Consider the following 19,216-nt stretch of genomic DNA (forward strand, 5'->3'; position numbering starts at 1 on the left):
ATCTCTAAATGACAGAACTGTTGTCTGTCACTGATGATAAATGCCTTGACAAAAAACCCAGATTTCTTGCTTTCCACAATGGGAGTATTACTTTCATGCAATGCTACTCGACCCCACAAAGAAGAAGTGATTACAGAGTCCAGAGGCGCACTGGCCCTCCTGTCCACCCGTAGGGTTGACCACCCGCCGGCTGCTGAACTCCCCTCAGGTTAGGAAGTGTACATCCTGGGAGATTGCGAGGGACAGAGAACAGCTTTTATCAGAGAACTTACCCTCAACATTGCAACCTCTGCACACAGACATGAGGAATGTGCTAAGAGGGGACAGAACCTTCTAGAAACTTTAGGAAACAAACACCAACATACTGTGACCTTGCCCGGTCCGGCTTCTACCTATGCTCCAGGCAACCAAGCTTACATTCTGTACCTGACATCTCTCAAGAATGTTCTCAAACACACTTCACCCAACCTCCAAGGGGATCTGGGTCTCCCAGGGCAGACTCCTAAGTGAAGGCTGAGCCAGACAGCACTGCCTGCCTCCCCAACCCTGCAGCTCTCTCAAGATCTGAGGGCTGCTCTGCAGTCCCTACAGCTGTCCAAGGATCCCTGAGTCCTCCAAGGGGTCCATACATGGACCTGGAGGGGACCCCAGCCTGCAGGAACGTCACTTCCCCAAAGGTGGGAGATGAGAGGTGTCCGCTGCAGCATCTTCCAGGCCTGGGAGGGCAGGGGCCCAAGCACCCAGGGGACGTGCTGTCCTTCAGGAGCTAAACTGAGTCAGGATACCGCCTGGGGCCAGCAAGTGCTTAGGACAGGGTCCCACTGAGACTCAAGGCAGCACCTCACTTGACACCTCTCTGTTTTGCCTCTTTCCCCATCAGAGCAGACTGCCAGTGGCTTTTTCTTATTTTATAGTAGCTGCCTTTAATTCTTACTTTATAAACTCAGAGCAGGAAACAGCAGCATGAGGAAAGGCCCTGCCCTCAATGAGGAGAGCCTTCTCAGATCCAGGGCCCCACAAAGCAGACGATCTGTGAGCCCCTCTGGCCTCCTGGAACCCCAAATCCACAAGGAAAGGACACCTAAGCATCCCCGCCTATGCACGGCCCCCAGCATCCCGTCCAGAGCACAGGGCCAGCCAGGGCCCCGAAGGGCAGGGGGCTCCTCCACACCCCCCACCAGGACCACAAGGCCCCATGTGCAAGTCCACAGACCAAAACCCAGGGTCCCCGGCACACCGCCTGCACACACTGAGTGGTCCGGACGACTCTCCGTTATGATGGAAAAGGAGGGCCATGAGAGCCTCGTGCAGGGAGGTCCCTCACAGACTAAGAGCCATCACGCAGGATGAATGACGCCTTCAAGGGCAACGTAATAGAGGACTTGTAACTTGCCCAGCAAAATGGCCACCGTCCTGGGCTGTGTCTGGGAAGACTCTCATACAGCTGGACAAAACCAAGACCGGCTTCATGCCAGGCACCAGAGTGAGACCCTGTGGCAGAAGTCCTGCGCTCCTTCCCCCAGAATCCTGGGTCCAGCAGGAGAAAGCGGCATAAACACTGTCTTCATTTACAGAAGACCTTGTGATCACGCTGTCCTGGTGACTAAGGAAGAGGAGACAAGGAAGAAGGAAAACCTGCAGGGGAGAGTAAGGAACGGCTTCCGGACGCAGAACGTACTTGGTCCCAGGGTGAAAATGTCGTCGGGGTTTACCAGGCCAAGCAAGGGGGTTCCCGGGGACAGTGACCGGGAGGGTGTGGGGAGCCTGAGGCGAAGGGGAGGTGATGCAAGGCCTCGGACCTGCCCTTGGGCATGGGCCGGCCAGGATCAATGCGTGGGGAGGGAGGATGAAGTAGAGGCAGAGACCCCTCGGAAGCTCCCATGGCCCATTCGAGCAGAGGAGACACAGAGGCAACAGACCCCAGGCAGACGTGCGGGCAGGGCAGCTGTCGGGAAGGAGCACGCCACCAACTCCAGGCAGGGCTAGAAACACATCTGGCACCTCGCTGAGATTCAGCCAACACTGTTTAAGTGAGTGAACAAACCAACTTAGAGGAAAGCAGAAAGGACGGACTTGGTGGGGATCTTCCTAGCACAGTTGAACTTCAAGAATTTTACTTATTACATTGGCTCAAAATCACACTGAGCGGTTTTTGAAAAAGCAAAGTTTCTTCTTAAATAAAATTTCATAACTGATTATGAAGATGAGCCAGGTAAGGCAAGCAGAGCTCCATGCAGGGCAGTCCCTCTGATAAAAACGCCATGCCTACTCTTGCTGCTTCCCAAATCAGCCTCATTGAAAGGACTCCATGGACACTGAGCCCCTCGGGTGCTAAAGACAGGGCTCTGGACTCTTCCTGAGCCTGGTGTCTGAACATGGAAGGGTCCTTCTGGAGGGACCCAGATTTAGGAAGGGTGCGGTATTCTTTGGGCCTCAGCATTCTTTGGGGGTTCTAGTCAATTTCCTGTCCGTTATGAGCCTGTCAGCTGTTTTTCTAAAAAGGAGCAACCCCATCACTTTCACCATCTGAAGGCAGCCGGGTCCCAGCCTCGTATCTCCAAGGACCACACTGCAGCTCAGGGCTTCCCCAGGAGTGGTCCTTGGACCATCTGCAACAGACTCGGTTATGGAGGACAGAATGCAGACGCCTAAGTCCCAGTGCAGACATAAAACTGGAAGTGGGCCCCTAAGGACCTGTGATTTCTAGGGACTTCCAGTACCCACGCCAGGCACTTTCTCCTCCCAACCCGATGAGGTTCAGGAAACCAGGCTGCTCTGGGCTACAGTCTGTACTGACCTCCAGGCACACCTATCACCTCAAGGTTGGATCCAGACTCCACAAACTCTGAACTGCATACATTCCAGTGAACATAAATAAAAACAGCTGACCTGATCATCTTATAGGACTTGGAAGCCTAGGACTAGCAGCTGTGGCTCTGTCAAAAATCATGTATAAAAAACCAGGCCTGGGCAGACTGCTTTCCTAGGGGTTCATTCCCTAATCACAACTCACCACACACTACTCAAATCAACCTTTGGGATATGTCAGAAGACAGAATTTTCCAATCAGTATTCTCTTTTGGAATTGAACAGATACACGACGCAGTGGTGAGCTCAGAACGTAATACAGCAGGGCTCAGGCATCACAGCGCTCTCATCTCTCATCCTGTAATGAGGGACTCAGGCCTTGGTTGGCATCAGCTGGCTGATGCATTGGGGAGACACTTGACTCAAACTGGGCTTAACAGATATTCCTGAAGTATGGGTGGAGCCAAGCCACCAGCAATGGCAGGGTGAGCCCCCTGAGCACTGACCTGGGGGCCACCAGATTATGACACAGGGGTCCACAGCCTTGGCTCCTGCCTGCCCTTCCATCATCTCTCTGAATGACCAATGGTCAGTTTTGTTTCCTTGACTTGTTCAGAGTCCATTTCTCATGTCCGTCCACAAAAGACATACGGACAGGCTGGCACGGACGCTAACTTGATAAAGCCACCCTGAGCCCTCTATCATCTCCCCCCCACCCCCAGAAAACACCCTGCGAAGAAAATTAGCAAGAAAACATCCCCAGTGTAACCCAGTGAAAGTTTCTACTGAACGACTCAGACTTTTTTTTTTAAATGAAAGGACAGGAAACTGCCTTAAGCTTAGCCATCAAGGCTGGTTAGTTGATAAATTGAGGTTTTGAACCTGTCACAACACACTTTCTTTAAGGAAGTTTGGAAGCACAGATTTCTTCTGCTTGCTGGGCTCACTTCTCTGCGAGTTCACCACACTCACTATTTACAAAGCAGATGAAGATTATCTTGGGCTGAGTAAGGTTCAAATAGGGGAAGACACTTTGCCACCATAGCAATACATGCTCTTTCCTGAGGGGAGGCCTACGTTTTATCAACTGTTTGCTCAAGCTCTATGTTCGATACAAGATACAGGATGCTTGGGGCTGGTGCATGGGGATGACCCAGAGAGATGATATGGGGAGGGGAGGGGGGTACAGGATTGGGAACTCATGTACACCCGTGGCTGATTCACGTCAATGTATGGCAAAACCAATACAGCATTGTAAAGCAAAATAAAGTAAAAATAAAAGTTTTTAAAAAAAGACAACCATAGGGGGAAAAAAATAATAAAGTGAAAGTGAAGTCACTCAGTCGTGTCCGACTCTTTGTGACCCTGTGGACTGTAGCCTACCGAGCTCCTCTGTCCATGGGATTCTCCAGGCAAGCATACTGGAGTGGGTTGCCATTTCCTTCTCCAGGGGATCTTCCAGACCCAGGGATCGAACCCGGGTTTCCTGCATTGGAGGCAGACGCTTTAACCTCTGCACCACCAGGGAAGCCCCATAAAGGAAGGATCTAAGTGTCATCTATTTCATCTTCAAAACCCATCAATTCCCCACCCTCAACCCTCATCAGCAGCCCAATAACTTTCAAGGCAACCTTTCAAAATCCAACACCAAGTTTCTTCTCAATCCATCAACTACTCTGGCTGTTGATCTAATATTTTATTTGAGGAGCAAGATGTTTTAGGCTTCTTGGATGAGAAGGAGATGGGACAAATAAAGCCTGTCCACAACAGAATGTGAACACCCAGAGCACAGTGGAAAAGAAGAAAACAAAGGAGCTGGATGAGAATGGTCAGGAAGGATGTAGGAGGCGGCATGAGGCTAGGTGGGTCCAGGGCACCTGCCCTTCCCCTCATGGCCGGCAAGCTCTGCCCACAAGCTCACTGTCCAGCCCACCTTCAGACCCTCAGCTCTGACCAAGAGAAGTGTTGCCACTTCACCACTGCCCCAGAGCGTGGCACGGTGGCTCACAGCAGGAGGTCCTTAATAAGTACTTTTGGGTCAAGTAATGGATGGAGCGATGGGCGGGTGATGGTGAGGTCTGGTGACCAGAACAGCAGAGGGAGGGAGGAGGAGCACATACCACGTGCTGCAACTAACGAGAGAAACCAGAGAGGCAGGGAAGACACTGTATTTGCAACTGTGTACGTATTTAACACATGCATATATTCTTTAAAAATGCCAACAGTGGAGGCCAACCCATCGTTCCACAAGCCGTGCTCAGATGTTTAGAAATCAACGCTTTTCTCCCGACGCCGCTGAAGAACTCGGAGAAAAAGCCTGCATAAATCTAGTCTGTGTGGGTGACAGTTAAGAATGACACCCGCCTCCGACGGGTGAGTCTAAAAATACCCCCATGAGAACAAAGCACATCCGTGCAGGTCTGCAGGTCCCAGTGCAGAGCACCCAGCCCACAGCCTGGGGTAAGTCGGGTGCTGCGCAAGACGGTCACAGAAAGCAGATGACAAAGGACACACTTAGTTCGTCCTTTTCTAGCAGACAGACCATTTACAGGAAAGCGCCCAACACCACAAGGCGCAGCCGTCACGGTGAACGGCCGGCCACGGTAGTTTCATTTTCCTGAGGCTCAGCAATGTACCCGGGGCATTCATTTCCTTCCAGAAAACTGCCAACAAAGCTAGGGTAGCTAAGATCCCCTGGAGAAGGAAGTGGCAACCTACTCCGGTGTTCTCGCCTGGAGAATCCCATGGACAGAGGAGCCTAGAGGGCTACAGTCCACGGGGTCACAAAGAGTCAGACACCACTGAGTGACTGAGCACACACAAGGGGAACTACAGGCTCAATCTGACACCTATCCTTCGACTTCACGTAACAAAATCAGTGGCAAGCAGCACATGAGGACAAGGAGGCCCCAAGGACTTTCCTCAACCTTCACACCTCCCCCCTGACCGAATGTGCTTCACACCCACAGCTCCAGAACGGAACGCTTCTCACTCCCGCGTCTCTCTCCTCACCGCTTTCCCCTTTACTCCTCAAACCACAAAGCAACGCAGCTTTCTGGCAACTCGTTCTCACTCTTCCTGCCACGGGTGCAGTATGGCCAGCTCTCATCTACCTGTCCCTGAGGTGAGAGATCGGAATGTCACGAGAGAGAGAAGTGTGGAAGTAAATTCATTAAGATATGTGCTGAGTTTAGGATTCTGTTTATAATTAATCATGAAAGATATTAGCCAACCCTTGTGTAATGGTTATACCTATCAATACATGAAAAACAGCTAAATGTTTATGCCAACTCTGCTATGAAATATAGCTGTACTTTGAACTATTCAAAATAGATTTTAAAAGTGACGTGTACTTTGCAAGGAGTAAAATTAACCCTTTCAGAGTATACAGCTTTAACCATGCAACCATGAAAAAGTCACTACAATCAAGAAAGTCAAGACACAGAACTGCACTGCTGCCTCAAATGCCCCCACGCCCTTTCGTAGCCCATCCTTTTACCCCACCCCAAGCCAACCAATGACCTGTTCTTTGTCCCTATAATCTTGGCTTTTCCAGAATGTTTCATGGATGGAGCCACTGAGTACATGCCCTTCGGACTACAGCTTCTTCCATTTAGCATCATGTATTGAGACTGACTAGCATTCTTGCAGGGATCTGCAGTTCATTCTTTGCTGTTGTTGAGTAGCATCCCACTGTAAGGATGTCTTAAAGTTTGTTTATCCATCCACCAATTGAGAAACTCTGGGTTGTTTCCAGTCTGGGGAGACTACGAACAAATGAAGCTACTAGAACTGAACAGGCTTTGGTATGGACATAATTTCGCTTCCCTTGGATAAATACTTAGGAGTGGTATTGTTTTAAAGATACCTTTGGTGCACCCAGGGGAGTCTGCTAATAAAATAAATCCCTCCATAAATCATTTTACAAAGTGGTAATAATTGAACCGTTTCATGAGTTAGGATTTTCATTCATATGCGTGAGTTACTTCGATTCACTTACACTGGGGAAAATTCAAATTCTTCATTTGTTCGTGCCCTAACATTCTGAACTACACACATCCTTGAGAAGCCACACATAACATAAGCTATAATTCAGTGTTCTTCCTCATGTGGGCAGTGGGGAAGCGATCGGGTGAAGGGCAGGCACACTGACATTTACCCTCCCAAACGCCACTTCACACACCTCCTCTCGCTGAGCTCGCACGGGCAGGTCAGGCAGTGTTACATGCGTTCTACCAGCAAGACGTGGGGCTCGGAAAAAAACAGCCAACGTACCTGAAGTCAAACCACGACACAGCGACAGCACAGACCGCAGCTCAGGCATGTCTGCCTCAGGTGCCCAGGCTCCTGAGTCCTGGGGCCACACGCTCCTAAGCACAGCAATGCCAAGCGTACGTAATGTTCAGAGCTATGCACAAGAAGGGACTTCACAAGTGCTTTCAGGAGGTCACCGTTCTGCCCATGCTATGTGAAAAATGTTAAAGCTCTTTATTAGGAGTGGCTTTAAAGATTTGATTACATTATGATTGTAAATCTATGTTTAAGGAATATGTTCTCACCCTAAAATTTCCTGGCTAAGGAAAAAACTTCGTGGCTAACCTGTTTTGGTGGTCATCACTGATAACTATAAGCAACTGAAAATGAAGCAGGAAAACTGTCTAGCTTGCTTTCACATATGAAAGACACACAACCTTAGCAAGTTTCTTTATATACCATATGTGGCATTCTCAGTGATGAGCATCACTTTAGTCCAGATGTTGGCAGGACACAATTTCCTTTCAAATACCGGACTATCTACAGTTCTTTCCATTTACTCACTGGCCTAGAAGTCAGGAAGTAGCATCAGGAATCTTCTGCAGATGCAATTACAGCTGTGAGATGGGAACAAATGAACATATTCTTGGAGTTTGGAGGTCTAGAGAAAGACATGTTAAACTTAATTTGTCTTCCTCTCATGGCTTCACAGAAGCTTAGTTAATATCACAGATAAAGCAAGTTCACATTTTCAACCTGTCCCAAAGCATTACTATCCGAGTTGAAAGGCACTCCACTTGCATCACACGGTACCTGGTTAAGTTCAGGGGGAAACAAGGCAGATGAACAACCCCAGCGAGATTTGAAGGTCACTCATTGCAACCACTTCACTGATTTCACAGCTGCTAAACTGGCAAGCATGTGGAGGCCTGAAGTCCACAACCCCAACATCCTCAACAACCCCACCCTGAAGGGTTTATCCTCATAAAGTCTGACAGAGACAAGACCTGCTTTAGAAAGCGAGCTGCACTTTAGAAAAAGGATGCAGACTGCCTTACTGAAAAGAAAACCAAGGATTAGGACAAATCTGGCTTTAGTGAAATTCAGAGCAACTGTCTTTTGTTTGCGTGGTCTATATGTTTATTAACACACATTTCCCTCAGGTGTGCTCAGGTTCTCCGATGAACATGAGCTGTGAAACCAGACCTATTTCTACTCCACTACAAGAACCTGGGATGTCCACTCCTAAGAGGTTGAGATCCCTTAGTTACAAGGGCTAAGAGTAGCATAAAAATTCTTTTCAGAGTAAGAAGCGACGACTAAGCCAGGACGGGAAATGATGATTTACCCAGCTGAAGACCGTCTATCAGTGCCAAGTACTCAAAGCCACAAGAGCCTTCGGGTCCATATGCACCCACAGATTCGTATCCTGGAGTCTGAGTCATCATCACACCTGGGAGGCTTCTAAAAATACAGCTTCCTAGAAAGAAGGCTAACACCAACCCTTGGACAGGCATCGGAAATCTCCATGGACAGAGGCACACATACAGACATGCTTATGTCTGGGCCAGAACGTGTGTTTAACATCCTCGCTCTCTCTGTGATCCAGAACCAAGGACATGAGAAGCAACAAGCAAACAAGCGCCCAGATCCTGGTTGCTAAATACCGCCCTTCAGTACAAAGTCCAGGGTCAGGGCATCTCGTGGTGCAAGAAAGTAGGAATCGTGGGCTCAAAATCACAGCTGTAGGGGTGTGTTAAGGGAACACGAGCCAAAGCCAAAAAGCACCCAGAACAACCTGAGCAACAAAATCTGACGGGTTATTACCTGCAGAGTATTCTTGGGGCCATACTGATATAAGTTCAAAAGCAGGGAAGGAGGGGCAGATTTCTCTTAAAGAGGAATTCCAATGAAGAAATAGAAAATGAGGGGAATAAAAGACCACCACGAGCACACCACAGTCCCCGTGGAGACAATGGACGTTAAGCAAGGTGTCGGCACACTCTCAAACTATCTTCCTCGTGATGCATACTCATCACCAAAGGAAACAGTGACTTTACAGCAGAGAAGCCTGGCAGACGCTGCCTTCATGAAGGAGGGACCTCAATGAAGTGGGGAAACTCGACAGGAACAAAACAACCAACACCAGGGACCTCGTATGATGGCTGTGCTCTTTCTGCCAAAACACATGTGCTCCATCCAATTAGGAGATGCCACCAGACACACTCTGACTGAGGGGAGCGCCACGAAGTCCCTGATCAGTACTCCCCGGAGGAGCTAAGGTCAGGAAAGGAAAGACTAAGGGCAACAGTGACCGGAAAACGAAAGATGTGACAACTGAACCCAACTTTGCGCTGGATCCTCCAACAGAAAAGACCTTCACCGGGAAAACCTGACTCAAGCCTGTAGTTCTGAACCCAAAACAATTCCTGGGCTCCAATGCCCCCTCAATTCTGATTCTGTCTCTCCGGGAAATCTGTATTCCACACTTAGGGCTCAGCAGGGGTGCTGGTGGCCATGAGACTCGGAATCACCAAGGAGCCCTGAAGAATCCTGATCGCCAGACCACCCCAGGTGACGGGGACAAGTGAGCCAAATGGCAGCTTGCCAAGCTGTGTCTGATGACTGCAAGCAGTGGAGTCAGAGCCCCAGGAGGGACACACCCAGGGGTGCATCAGTCCTGCCTCACGTCCCTGGAGGAATGACTTTCCCCAACATAATCTCAGTCTTCGGACTGAGTGTCTATAGTGATCATGCCTTCATTCTTTCTTGGAACACGAAAGAACGATGACAAAGGGCTTTTTATAATCTCAGCCACTGCCCCCTTGACCTGCCTGAACTCAGTCTGGCTACTTGCAGATCACAGAGTTCAGACGAGTTCCAGAGAGTGAGCGACAGCAGAGATAATACAGCACCCCCCGACTCCCACCCCTCCAGCTCTGCTGGGGGCCGCTTCAGGCACGTTTCTGACGAAGATCTTTCTACACAGGTGGGGCTGCAGCCAAGACGCTACACCGAGGGCACAGTGAGTTCTAGGGTGATGTCATCGCACACTTGAACTGACATCCAACAATATTTCCACCCAATTCCCAAGGGATTGAAAAATACCTTTCCTAAATGTCCTAAATTTGGGGCTTCCCAGATGGTGCACTGGTAAAGAATCCGCTTGTCAATGCAGGAGACACAGGAGATGCCAATTCAACCTCAGGGTCAGGAAGATCCCCTGGAGGAGGGCATGGTAACCCACTCCAGTATTCTTGCCTGGAGAATCCCATGGACAGAGGAGCCTTGCAGGCTACAGTCCATGGGGCCGCAAAGAATCAGACCAGAGAGAGCAACTGAGACAGATGTCCTAAGTTAAGCAAAGCGAGAGCCTCAGACAATGGTTCTAGGTTAGGCAACAGGCTTCAAAGAAAAGACCTCCCCCCCACCAAAAAAAAAAAAAATATATATATATATATATGTTTAGAACAAGTGGCAAAACAGCATCAACAACAAAAAATTTCCCTACTTTCAATGAGATAACGTATGCAAGAATGACTAGAATTGGGGTCTAATATTTTCTTTAGTAGAACAGGGTTGGTTTTCAATGTGTACTACCTAAGATATGAGTATTAAACACAAACTATAGACAAAGATAAGCATTTTGCCAAGAAAGCTAAGGTTTTTATTCAGATGCCTTCAGGGAGCTGTGTCCCATCCCTCTAGACTGGCCCAACACCTGGCTGAGACACGTAATGGGATTCCAACCAGACCTGGAGTCCTGTGCTCACCCAGGCCGATGGGGAGAACAGACCGGCTCACAGGACCGAGCATCAGGCAAACCAAATGAGGTAACCATCTGGAGGAAATCTGTCTAGCTGTGTTACTTGCAAACTCAGAGCAGCAAACAATTCAGACACATTAGTAATGGCAAACAAACTTGTGAACACCTAGAGGATTCGGTGTGGCACAATAAATATTTGCTGAATGAAGAGGATTGTTTTAAGTTAGGGGTTCAGTCATGCACTGGACAATAGTACCTGTGAGCCACCCCCAAGCCTCTCCTATTGAAAAACAGATGGGGGCATAAATACAAAAATGGATAATAAATAACCTTCAAACAGCCTACACATACTTCTGGCCACAGCCTCTAAGAGCTACCTCGCCCCTAAATTCCTGAGCTCATCTGTGTCAGGACTGAGGCAATCAAGTCGTGAAAACAAAAATTCTTGGGGAGTGTGCTCCCCCAAACTGCGCAACTAGTAACATCACCACATTTCTGTGAGGAAAAGAAATGCTACTCAACTAATTATTTAATTAGTGTTGTGACCACTGTCCTCCCCCCCACCCCAAGGGCAGTGTTTGGTTTTGGCCCCATTCAGCAGGGTGGTTCCAGGATTCGGGGCAGCCAGGAGTGATGTAAGTGGGGGGTGGTGCTGTCTCCTCTTCACCCAACTCATGCAAAGTACAAGCCCCGCCTACAGGGTGACTTGCTGTCTCCCACCTCTGTTTACGTTACTGCACCTTACTGTAAATAATATAAACATACAAAATTCTATCCGAAAAGCTTTTTGGACTCAACCAGGCCCTTTGATAAAGAGCACAGAGGAGCCAGAAAAGGGCTGCACTGCCCTGAGGGGGGCTTCCTTTTTCTCAGAACCTCTGAGAACCTCTGATCGAGCTTTCATTTCTAGTAAGAATGGCTAAATACTGTCCATGGCCCCTTCCAGCTCTAACCCACAGGACTCAGTTCTAGAAGCATTCCTTAGGATTACATGTTTGGCTAAGAATTCTTGTAGTACACGCTTGTGTGCTAAGTCACTTCAGTCGTGTCTGACTCTTTCAGACCCCATGGACTGTATCCTGCCAAGCTCCTCTGTCCATGGGATTCTCCAGGTAAGAATACTGGAGTGGGCTGCTGTGCCCTCCTCCAGAGGATCTTCCTGACCCAGATGTCTCTTACGGCTCCTCTTTACCACTGGCACCACTTGGGAGTACATTCTGCCCTAATTTAAAAAATGCAAATCAAAGTAATTTAAAATAAGTGGGGGAAAATAAGGCTAGCATATAATTTTGGAACTTCAAGGTTATTTGAATATGAAACAGCTTGGCCTTTTCCTTACCAAATAAAGAAAAATATCTTCATCTGTTTAAAAATTATAGAAATATGAGATTTTTAAAAAATTCCCAATTTCTAACAAAGCACAGACATTTCTTCATGGTTTTTAAAATGATGACATTTTTACATCTACATTCCAAACATGCAAAGTCACCTCCTTTATGATGGAGACTTTCACCCTCGGAGAGGAGGTGTGCCCGGACGACACGTGACCAGCGAGGAGCGTCGGGGTCACAGAGGGCCTGGACCCTGACTGAGATTCTCCCTGGCCCTCGCCCCCAACACCCAGGTTCCAAAGTCTCCTGCACAACCCATGCAGCTCAACAAGCAGATAGCAAATCCCGTGTCCCCAACACGAGCCACTCAGAAAACTCAAGTGTCTCTTGGGGCTTCAATGTTCCAGTATTAACATGGAAAGAAACTCCGTTAGCGCAGCCCCGACACCCACCTCCTGCGTTCTGGGAGACACGGCAGCCGGAAGCACCGAACAACTTCCTGTGAGAAGAGGTGTGTGTGTGGGGCGCTCCTCGTGAAAGAACTCTTCCTGAATTAAATCACCATCAGCGTGTTCACCGTTCTCCCTCCGACCTTAACAGCAGACGTGCAGGAATCCGTATACACTCATGCGTATGTTAGTCGCTCAGTCGTGCCTAACTCTTTGCGACACCGTGGACTGTAGGCCATCAGGCTCCTCTGTCCACGGAATTCATTAAATTGAGATTTCAAAAGAGAACGACCTCTCTCCGAGGCTGGACTTCCATTCCCAGTCAGACCACGTCCCGCCCCATTGTTGCCGAGACCCCCAGTGAGTAGGCATCTACCAACAGGTTCACAAGCAAAATGCACACAAAAGCGCAACATTTTAAAGGTGACAAAAATCTGTACAACTTTAAAGTCAGTCTGATTACGAGCCACGGATTTTACAAACTGTAATTTTTGCCTTATTTTACATGTTTTCATAAAAATGCACACCCTCAATTTTCTAAAAACTACCTTTACCTCATCACACTTACTTCAGATTAGTTTTACAGCAAAAGGTTCCATAAGTAAAGTTAACTTATGTTGTCCTTAATTCATCTGTTTCCTTAATGCATACTTCTAAAACTTATACTTTATGTGACCTGTTTTATTTTACATCTCATAAGAGAGGAAACTTTAGATTAAAAAACTCAGACAATTCACTTTTCCCCCACATATTTCAGTATTACGAACTTTTTGTTTGCAATCACAGAACAAAGAGAGACTCCTGTTGCTCCTCTGTCACAGATAGAATAAGATGCTAGTTTCAAAACATGTTTTCAAAACAAATTTGACTAGGACCAAAAAAAACCACAAGACAGACAAACCCATAGAAAAAGATCACATTTATGGCTAAAATCTGAAAGAGAGTGGGAAAAAAAAGCACGTAAAACTCTTCAATGATTTTTACTCCTCACCTACTACACAGATGCAAAGAGAATGTGAAACCAGATACATTGCATGTGAAACCTAGTTTCAAAAAAACTCCCAGTTTAAACCAGCAGTTTCAGTTTTTTCCAGGCATAAAGTTATTATTCGTTAAATAGTCAATGGAGAAGGGTGGAAAGATAGTGTAGAGTGAGCAAGGGAGAGCAAGCAGGCAAAGACTTCTGTTGACTACAACTCAGTTCAAATTCTTAGTATGAAAGTCATTCTGATGCTACACCCTCCAAAGAAAGGTATCACTGCTTTCCCTGGTGGGCGCCCTGCCCTGCCCCCTTCTCGCAGCAGGTTCCAGGTTGGTGTTGAGGGGTGGGGGGCGGGGGTGGTTGGTGTGCTGGTGGATGTCACTCACCAGGATGCCAGCAGGAGCCTTTCCATGGTAAACACCTTCAGGAACCTTCTCCTCCTCATCTTCACTGTCTTCATCTAAGTAAAACATCTTAAAACTGAACTAGTTCATCAGCGGCATGCCTTTCTCAGAGATGACGGCACGCTTCTAAGTTATCAAAACAGAAAGCTGTTCTGCTGACAAACTGAGGCAGACTGTTTGCCGACACAGTAATATGGTTAAAACTGAAAGGAAATGGCTCTTAAAAAAAAAAAAGGCAATACAAGCATGACTTTACCAGTAAGATTTGCTGAAAACGCCTCAACCCCATCTCTCTGGAGGAGATAAGCAGGGGCACGGGACGGGCTGTGCCGGGTGTTTACACTGATAGGTACCAAGTCCTGCCCGGGCACAGGGGCCTCACTGCCCTTCCATGACACGGGACACGGATTGAGTTAATGATTCCCCAGATCAATCACATCCTCACTTTTAGAAATAAAAGTAACCACACATACAGAAAAGTCATCTTCCATAAATTAATCATGCAAGGGGAAACAGTTCACATGTTTTCTAGGCAACAAAGACAGGAGACATGCTTTTTAGAACTCAGTCACTGAATGTTTTACTCTGTCATACTGGAATGACCCAGTATATTTTCACAGTTCTGAATGGGAGCTAGCCTACTCAGCACTGTAAATAATGAACAAATTATAACAATGTTACTGTATACTAACGTACATTAGTTATATTAATGCAACAGCACACACAAATAATAATAATAATAATAATAATAATAATAATAATTTAACTTCAAGAGTAGGACAGTTCAAACATCCTGGCATTTCCTTTTCAGCTCTTAATAAGTCAGTATATAGAAACAAGTGAATTTTTCCAAAAACCTAAAACACACTTACACACAGACAAAACACATTAATTTTTAAATTGAAATATACCATATTTTGCAAGCCAGTGTATAGGACTGTCTGTTACAAACAGGCGTTATTCACATGGATATGTTTAAAAATGTGGCCAGTGCCAACTGTTTTATGCTGTGAGCATAAAACACACAGAAGAAAAGCAGAATGTGAAGTAAGGTTTCTGTAAGGTCACTTGTTGATATGAAAATGCTCTGTATATACTGAGTTAAACAAGATATATTTTAAAATTAATTTTACCTACGTTTCTCTTTTTACCTTTTAATGTTACTAGAAGTTACGAAATGCCACATGTAGTTCCCATTATATTAATATTTCTACTGGAGCACAACTTTGGGATCCTGAGACAACCTTGAGAACAAGGGTGGAAAGGAATCCATAATGAAGAGCTGAAGGTGACAGCAGTTCTCATCACACTAACTGATCCTCAGATGTTTAATAATGTTCATGTTATTCAACTTTTTCTCTATCTCTAAACATCAAACACAAAATTTCCAAATGTTTGACCAAGAAGGGTGGTGCTGGTAATGTTTACTACAGCAACAGACCCGCCAAGATACACAAACAAAAATGTTAAATGGCAAAATTTTTTTAATTTAACCAAAATTAGAAATAGGAAAATGTATCCTGTATTCAACATGTCGCACTGCCTGCTGCCTAGCCCACCAGACATTCATGTGCAGGCCCAGGTGCTTGTGATCCAAGTCCATACACTCCATGTACACAAACCCCCTCCACTTGAAAAAAGAAGCGATTTTAGGAGTCTATTACACAATGCATAAAAATGTAAGCCTCTTCCTTCCTCCACATACCGCTGGCAGGCCCGGATCCTCAACATCAGATGGTAAAAAAGAACCCACCCTGGGGTGCCGCCCTTGGGAAAAAACAGAAGAAGTGGGAGGTCAGGAGCAGGGAAGTGAGGAGAGATGAGAAAGGAGGGTCCAGAGAAGCCACGAGGAAGATGAGGAGGCGAAGAGAGGAAAGCAGGGCAAATAAGCTGGAGAAGACAAGAAAACATGCTGGTGGGAAAACGTGATCCCTTTTACAGGTGAGGAAACTGAGGCCCAGAGAGGCAGTTCGCCCAAGGCCACCCGCTCGGCCGGCACTGATTTCTGGTCAGTGCTTTTGTCTGTGATGCCAGGTTGAGGCCCTGGGCGGAAGTGCTGGGGGAAGGGTCAGAGAGAGACAGGGAAGGAGGCCTGAGCCAGGCGGGCAGAGGCTGTCCACAGCCTTGACGTCACCGCCTCTTACACAACGAGCCAGCCCCAGGCCAGCCACCTGGGCTTCCTGGGAGCCTGGGTGCTGGCGTCACTGTGAGGTCCGGACCCATGACTCACAGAGATTCTGACTCAAGGAGCATGGACCATGGACCCAGACGGAAGGTGAGCTCAGCCTCCCAACACCGAATCCCCTCATAGGGCACTCGCCTCTGCTGCCCCCTGCATGCCCGGACGCCACCTGACCCCAGGCTGGGGCCCGACAGTTCCCTGACTCGGTAGTGGCGCTTTTCAGACTTGAGTCAATAAAAAGGTGGAAATCACAACCAACCATTCTTAATCACCTCTATGACTATTTTCAAAGAAAAATACTACTGACTTTTTTCTCTACAGGCTAAGATAAGAATAAATGGTTGAGCATTGAGAAAAACTACTTTATATTATTGCCTAGCATCTTCAGTAGTATTTTTTTAAAATGGGTACTTGGAAGTCTTTTTTTCTAAGACTTAAATCTTTCAAGAAAAAAAAAAACTTCTTGAAATCTAGCATAGGGACATAAAACTAAAATGCTGGTCAGGAGAGTCAGAATCTTATTCAGATTCCATAGCTGATGACGCATGTAAAATATATACCTTCTTTATTTTTTTCCACCACTAATCCCATATAAGTATGGGATCAGGTACAAAGAACTTAACAAAGTATAAGAACTTAAAATTTCCTAACATGAAATTTGCTAATTGGTTAAACAGAAATATCTTTACGCCACAAGTTATAGTCTTCTTTTTACCGCAAAACATGAAAATATTGATATGCAATCTACCCCCCCAAGTGGTCACGATGTGGAACAGCAACACTGAATTACCGATGAAGAGGACTTCCCTGGTGGCTCAGTGGTAAAGAATCTGTCTCCCAGTGCAGATGTGGGTTCGATCCCTGGGTAGGGAAGATCCCCTGGAGAAGGAGATGGCAACCCACTCCAGTATTCTTGCCTGGAAAATCCCATGGACAGAAGAGCCTGGTGGGCTACAGTTTATGAGATGACAAAGAGTTGGACACCACTTAGCAATTAAACAACAAATCAATGAAGAGGTGAGAAAACTTTCTAAAAAGTTTTCATTAGTAAAATATATGATGAAAATATTTTTTTAGCCTCAGTTACAAAGACTTCACGATCTCCACCATAACTACCCTACCCTGAAGGAGCTAACTCGGGTGCACTGCGCATTTCCAAGGCCCCTCCTGGCAGACAGAAATGTCCAAGGACCACAGACTACACCAACGCCTAAGACGTTTTTTCCTTCCATATCTGGAGTTACTCATAATTAACGTTTGCCTATGAAAACAATCCAAAAGGGACTGATAACACCTTCTTCAAAGACAGGAGAAAAACCTGATACTCCTCTGAGGTTTTCCAAACTTCCCTAGCTCAGCCATTTTTTGGAGAATGGCCATCCAGTCTACTCAAGCTCCAGCGTCTCATCGTGTCCTCACATACCCAACCACCAAACTCTAAACAGCATTAGCTAGTGGCAGTTTTCACCTGAGCCGTGAATGAACGAACAATCAAACATAAGCCGGTCTTTTTAGAACAGAGGTGAAAAAAAACAGAAGGGTCTCGTGAGGGCAGAACACCCAGCTTAAATCAACTCGCCCAATAATAATCTTGATGACGTACATCTTACATTTAAAATTCAACATTTTTACAGTCTACTTTGAAACGTCCATTTAATTTTTTTTTTTTAAGGCTAAATGGTCAAAGTTTTCTTCTACCAATTTCAGGGGTTGAGGTACCACAGTTACTGAACAAACGGCCTAGAATGTCCTCAGTGAACATTCCAGCATAAGGAATTTGGGACTAAACCACCTCTGAGCTCTCATACTCTGATACTAATGTTTCTAAGTCAAACTTTCACCCAAAATTTTGAGACCAGAATACTACTAGTCTGCAAGAGTCAAGTGTGTGACCGTTAAGAATAAAGCTTAAACAGCCCAATAAAAGATCAGAAGAACCATGGCTTGACTTGTGTCCAACATCCTGGACGACACTTTCACGAAAATAAAGCCAAACGGGAAACCCCAGGGCAGCTGCCTCACTTGCAGGTATGTGTCTGTGTCCTGTTCCTCGTAACTGTTCCTGTTTAAACGTTTGTCTTTCTTGTCTCCCCTTTCACCCTATGAACAGTAGTTTGCAATGGTCCTGCCCCCATGGTGACATGCAGGGGCAAATCCCTAAGAATAATAAGCAAGCTTCTGTATGATGGCTATGTCTCCCCATTTCACTCGCACTCTAGAAATCCCTGTTGTATTCGCAAATTCAAAAAACTGCACATAATTTAAAAAGTGTGGTGCTCTAACCTTTTAGTAACCAATTCTCTGCTATAACCTTACACCTGGCAGGAGCACACAGCCACTGTGGCAGATGCTGCTGGGGGTGGGGAGTGGGGCACAGGCTGGGTGTCGCCATGCTGCTCCACGTGGAATGGCTTAGAGCTGCCCGGGGAACTAACAATGAGCAAAGGCCGACTGTATCATTAACACAATCCGGAGAAGAACAGGAGAAAATGTCACAAACTGATCAGTATCCTGCAGGGGCCCGTGTCAGTCAGGATCACATTCCTCAGGTTCTGTACATTTCTCACTGAAGATCTGGACCACTTGAGAAAAACTAGCAAGAGCTGTTTTAATTATTTTTGTTGCTGCGATTTCACCTCCTTCAAAAAATTACTTACAATTTTCTTTGCTTTAAAAATATTGGTGATTAGTTGGTACTCTCCTTCCTGCAGTCTTCCATCTAGATAAACGAGCTGCTACCATAGTGCTGAGTTAAGTACTCAGAAGCCAGGAACTCAGCAGTAATCACCTGGATGTGCAGTTTCTTGGCGGGGAAGTAAAAATTCCATTACAGATAAAATTCATACAAATAATAAGTACACTAGGATTTCAAGAGACAAGTGCACAGAGGATGAACTGTCACCAAGAGCAAGAACCAGTTCACATCTTACATGGAAAAGCCAGGATGTACATGAGGGCCTGTCTGACTCCAGAGTCTCTGTTTTTAACTGTATTGCTGGTGTTTAATTCACAGCTTGCTTACTATTATATTAGCAGGCTT

General features: G+C 46.5%; 1 protein-coding gene across 4 annotated transcripts in view; it reads right to left on the minus strand.

The window, feature by feature from the left end:
* LPIN2 (lipin 2) overlaps positions 1–19,216 on the minus strand; it is a 96,243-nt gene that overhangs the window by 39,165 nt on the left and 37,862 nt on the right. Inside the window, exon 1 of one of the 4 annotated variants that reach the window (XM_005697069.3) lies at positions 13,977–14,254. The exons of the other annotated variants lie outside the window; for them this stretch is intronic. Coding sequence (XP_005697126.2) covers positions 13,977–14,063 — 87 coding nt within the window. The 5' untranslated portion in view covers positions 14,064–14,254. Of the gene's footprint in view, positions 1–13,976; positions 14,255–19,216 lie in introns of those variants that run through there. 4 annotated transcript variants of the gene reach the window in all.

The sequence above is a fragment of the Capra hircus genome, chromosome 24 (genome assembly GCF_001704415.2).
Source record: "Capra hircus breed San Clemente chromosome 24, ASM170441v1, whole genome shotgun sequence".
NCBI lineage: Eukaryota > Metazoa > Chordata > Mammalia > Artiodactyla > Bovidae > Capra > Capra hircus.